At 47.1% G+C, this 5,383-nt stretch overlaps 1 protein-coding gene across 1 annotated transcript; it reads right to left on the minus strand.

Annotated features, from left to right (window-relative positions):
• Positions 1-3,273: 3,273 nt before the first annotated feature.
• LOC127922559 (membrane-associated phosphatidylinositol transfer protein 3-like) lies at positions 3,274-5,102 on the minus strand (the record flags this gene model as incomplete). Its single annotated transcript, XM_052506402.1, has 2 exons — positions 4,514-5,102; positions 3,274-3,466 (listed from the first exon to the last, which is right to left on the minus strand). Coding segments are annotated over exons 1-2 (319 nt in total), but the record flags the coding sequence as incomplete, so codon positions are not given.
• Positions 5,103-5,383: the final 281 nt, after the last annotated feature.

The following is a 5,383-nucleotide window of genomic DNA, read 5'->3' on the forward strand; positions in this document are numbered from 1 at the left end:
AGGATGGTAGAGAAACAGTCAGATAGGCAGGCTGAAAAGCAGAGGCAGAAAGGCGGCAGGCAGACAGGCAGAAAGGCAGGCAGGCAGACAGGCAGGCAGGCATAAGATTGAGGCAGGTAGACAGGCAGAAAGGAAGACAGAAAAGGCAGGCAGGTAGACAGGCAGAAAGGCAGGCAGGCAGGCAGGTAGAGAAGGAAGGCAGAAAGGCAGGCAGGTAGACAGGCAGAAGGCAGGGAAGGCAGAAAGGCAGGCAGGTAGACAGGCAGAAAGGCAGGCAGGTAGACAGGCAGAAAGGCAGGCAGAAAGGCAGACAGGAGACAGAAAGGAAGGCAGAAAGGCAGGCAGGAGACAGGCAGGTAGACAGGCAGAAAGGAAGGCAGGAGGCAGGCAGGTAGACAGGCAGGTAGACAGGCAGGTAGACAGGCAGTAGACAGGCAGAAAGGAAGGCAGAAAGGCAGGCAGGTAGAGACAGGCATGTAGACAGGCAGAAAGGAAGGCAGAAAGGCAGGCAGGAGACAGGCAGGTAGACAGGCAGGCAGGTAGACAGGCAGAAGGAAGGCAGAAAGGCAGGCATGTAAAGGCAGGCAGGTAGACAGGCAGAAAGGAAAGGCAGAAAGGCAGGCAGGAGATTAGGCAGGCAGGAGACAGGCAGGTAGACAGGCAGAAAGGAGGCAGGAGACAGGCAAAGGCAGGCAGGGAGGCAGGCAGGTAGACAGGCAGAAGGTAGACAGGCAGAAAGGAAGGCAGAAAGGCAGGCAGGTAGACAGGCAGGTAGACAGGCAGGTAGACAGGCAGAAAGACAGGCAGGTAGACAGGCAGGTAGAGGCAGGCAGGCAGGTAGACAGGCAGGTAGACAGGCAGGGTAGACAGGCAGAAAGGAAGGCAGAAAGGCAGGCAGGTAGACAGGCAGAAAGGAAGGCAGACAGGCAGGTAGACAGGCAGAAAGCAGAAGGCAGGCAGGTAGACAGGCAGAAAGGAAGGCAGAAAGGCAGGCAGGTAGACAGGCAGGCAGACAGGCAGGTAGACAGGCAGCAAGGAAGGCAGAAAGGCAGGCAGGTAGACAGGCAGAAAGGCAGGTAGAAAGGACATATTGATGACAGAGTGAGGCACACATAAATAGAACATCCCATGACAACCGGACTGAGGGCCAGATAGCTACAGTACTTCTGGGCTATCCCATCACACCACTGAGTACATAGATGGATGGACGTGCACTCATACACAAATCATTAAAAATGTCACTAGAAATGTCTGGAATAAACATTGGGTATGGAACTGCGCAGATAAGAAAACATGTATTCAGATATGAGGCTAATGACAGTGGCATATGCCAAGAATGTGATGGTAGAAGTATACTAGGCAGGGATTTTAAGTCTGAGTATCAACTGTATTTAACCTTTATCTTCATTGAATCGGAATGTCAACAGAGTCAGGCAGAAGAGAGAGAAAAGGCAGAATAATCCCCACTGTGTCTGTCACTGAGATGAGCAAAGGGAAAAAGTAGAAAGGCAGGCAGGTACGACCTCCTCATAATCCAACCACGGTGCAGAATTGCACAGGTAGACAGGGAGGCATTGTCCACATATTTTTGAGGACAACAGAAATTGAAATTAGACAACCGGACTGAGGAGCCAGGTGCTTGACATGAATCCCATCACACCACTGGTACATGGATGGATGGACGTTAGGATTAAAAATGTCACTAGAAATGTCTGGAATAAACATTGGGTATGGAACTGGCGATAAGAAAACATGTAGGGATATGGTCTAATGGTTAGGGTTGCAAGAATGTGGTTAGGGTTATGGGATTTAAGTCTGAGTATCAGGTTATGGTTAAGGGTTATCTTCATTGGTTCAACAGGGTCCTGCCAAGGGAAAGGCTAGAATAATCCCCACTGTGTCACTGAGATGAGCAATGGGAAAAGTTCTGACCTCTCATAAAATCAGGCCAGGCTATGGGCACTATGGTTATTGTCCAGGCTGGAGGTTAGGTTAACCGGGTGGTTAGGGTTAGGGTTAGGGTTATGGTTGTCCACACTTTTGGGGTTAGAAATGAAAATGGTTATGGTTAGGGTTAGGGTTAGGGTTATGGTTAAGGGTTATGGTTAAGGTTTAGGGTTAAGGGTTAGGTTAGGGTTAGGGTTAAGGGTTAGGTTATGGTTATGGTTAGGGGTTAAGGGTTAGGGTTAGGTTAGGGTTAGGGTTAGGTTAGGGTTAGGTTATGGTTATGGTTATGGTTATGGTTAGGTTAGGGTTAAGGGTTAGGGTTAGGTTAGGGTTATGGTTAAGGGTTAGGTTGAACTGGGTGTGGACATATAGCTAGGGTTAGGGTTATCAGGTTATGGCCGGGTTAGGGTTAAGGGGTTAGGGTTATGGTTATGGTTATGGTTATGGTTATGGACATTAGCTGGTTATGGTTATGTTTAAGGTTTAGGGTTATGGTTAGGGTTAGGGTTATGGTTAAAGGGTTAACCGGGTGTATGTAGCTAGGGTTAGGGTTATGGTTAAGGGTTAGGGTTAAGGGTTAGGGTTATGGTTAAGGGTTAGGTTGAACTGGGTGTGGACATATAGCTAGGGTTAGGGGTTATGGTTAAGGGTTAGGGTTATGGTTAGGGTTAGGGTTAACCGGGTTAGGGTTAGGGTTATGGTTAGGGTTAGGGCTGAACTGGGTGTGGACATGTAGCTAGGGTTAGGGTTATGTTTAAGGGTTAGGGTTATGGTTAAGGGTTAGGTTATGGTTAAGGGTTAGGGGGTTGAACCAGGAGGTTATGTGGACATGTAGCTAGTGGGTTAGGTTATGTTTAAGGTTTAGGTTATGGGTTAGGGTTATGGTTAAGGGTTAGGGTTGAACTGGGTGTGGACATGTAGCTAGGGTTAGGTTATGGTTAAGGGTTAGGGTTAAGGGTCAGGTTATGGTTAAGGGTTAGGGTTGAACTGGGTGTGGACATGTAGCTAGGGTTAGGTTATGTTTAAGGTTTAGGGTTATGGTTAAGGGTTAGGGTTATGGTTAATGGTTAGGTTGAACCGGTGTGGACATGTAGCTAGGGTTAGGGTTATGGTTAAGGGTTAGGGTTAAGGGTTAGGTTATGGTTAAGGGTTAGGGTTGAACTGGGTGTGGACATGTAGCTAGGGTTAGGGTTATGTTTAAGGGTTAGGGTTATGGTTAAGGGTTAGGGTTATGGTTAAGGGTTAGGGTTGAACCAGGTGTGGACATGTAGCTAGGGTTTTGTAAGGATTAGCTTCCATCAGGGTGATGTTCTCTGTCTACAGTACCTGCTGAAGAAGCTGTGTTGTCCAGTAGATGTGTTCCATCATACGAGTCACTCTGTTTCCTGCTGAGGGGCTGTCTGGCCTGGTTGTGTCCATCGCTGGGCAGGGCCGAGATATCAATGTTACTCTTACTCAGCCTCTTACTGGAGCTGAGGCCAAGGCTGGGGCTGTGACAGGGGCTGTCCTCAGGGTTATCCTGCGTGGGAGGAAGAGAGCGTGGGACACAAGCCTTCACCGTTCACTCACACTCAAATACCATAACTGAACACAAATGAGCAGCTCATTGCTAATCCCTCTTTCTCAGCACATAGGAGAATGTGGGAGCTGGCTCGCTACCAGACCTGGGTATAAATACATGTGCGTTTCAGTATTTGTACTTGAAATATTTCTGTGTATGAGTATCTTTCAAATAATGTGGCCAAATCAACTACTTCTATTTATTTCAAAATACAGTACTTGTTTCCAAATACATTATTTCAAATACCCCTAGGACCAAACAGACCCAGGTTTAAATGCATGGAGTATTTAAATATTTGCATTTGAAAATACACTTTGTATTGTGTATTTGAGTATTTTTCAAATACATACCAACACATTCCATGTGTATTTCCAAATACATTTTAATATTGACCTACTTTATTTTAAATGTCTCTGAAAGTAATTGAAATACACTAAAGAATATTTGAACCTACGTTTGCTAACTACAGATAGAGATTTATCCTGTTTTATGTGTGAGGCTACAGGGGAGTAGTAGTGGGAAAAGCAGATTTGAGGTTAGAGCAGAGAGAGAGAGAGAGAGAGAGAGAGAGAGAGAGAGAGAGAGAGAGAGAGAGAGAGAGAGAGAGAGAGAGAGAGAGAGAGAGAGAGAGAGAGAGAGAGAGAGAGAGAGATGGGAGGGGTTCGGACAGTGAGAGCAGCCCAGGGGATCATGCAGTACTAACTGGGTGTAAACAAACAGGAAAAGACAGGCCAGCTCAGGACGGAGAGAGAGGATTTTCAAGGTCTTGGCTAGGATAGCATGGGGAAGGAGAGACTGTCTGAGAGGAAAGCTGTCTGAACAGAGAAGATCTTACACAATTCTAGCTACAGGCCATGGGGAGATAGTTGAATAGCACAGAGAGCACAAACTGAAATTGTAATGCCTCAATGTAAAAGGGTTTAGGGGAATCTAAAAGTGCAGTTTTACAGAACATGTTTATGTATATGTATATGTTGATTGAGTTGTAATGTGTCATGCCACTACCTTGAGGCTCTCAGTGCTGTTGTTCCTGCTGCTGCTGGGACTGCTGTGCTGCCTCTGACTGCTACTACTGCTGCTGCTGAAACACAGGGCATCGAAGCACAGCACACCTCCCACACAGTCACCCATCACACACACCTGGACAGGAACACACAAGCACGCACGCACAGACACACACACACCGTTTTAGAAACCCTCGCTCCATGCCTCCCCAGCAGGCAGATTTGGGCCCCGTGCCTGTTCAGGTCCATAGTCGAATCTGAATGTCAATAACACACTTCATTAGGACTGACTCAGTCTGAGGGAACAACACATTTCTCCTTAATTGGTTTGACGTGACACCATTGTACTTGGCTTCCTGACTTGGAATTGCATTATGACCACAAATCTTGTCAAAGTTATGAAATGAGGGGCCTCCCGAGTGGCACAGCGGTCTAAGGCACTGCATCACAGTGCTTGAGGAGTCACTACAGACCTGGGTTCGATCCCAGGCTGTGTCACAGCCGGCCGTGACCGGGAGACCCATGAGGTGGCACACAATTGGCCCAGCGTCGTCCGTGTTAGGGGATGGTTTGGCTTGTCTCATCGTGATTTTCTTGTCTCATCACACTCTAGTGACTCCTTGTGGCGGACGGTGTTTCCTCTCCATTGGTACAGCTGGTTTCCAAGTTAAGCAAGCAGTGTGGCTTGGCAGGGTCATGTTTCGGTGGATGCATGGCTCGAGTCCGTAGGGGAGTTGCAGCGATGGGACAATACTAACTACCAATTGATATCACGAAAAAGGGGTAAAAGTACAAAAATATATATAATTATGCAAGGAGAGGAAGTTCAATATAATAGAGTCTATACATTGTATGGTTTTGCCAATAATGT

Source organism: Oncorhynchus keta, unplaced genomic scaffold (assembly GCF_023373465.1).
Source record: "Oncorhynchus keta strain PuntledgeMale-10-30-2019 unplaced genomic scaffold, Oket_V2 Un_contig_26223_pilon_pilon, whole genome shotgun sequence".
Lineage (NCBI taxonomy): Eukaryota > Metazoa > Chordata > Actinopteri > Salmoniformes > Salmonidae > Oncorhynchus > Oncorhynchus keta.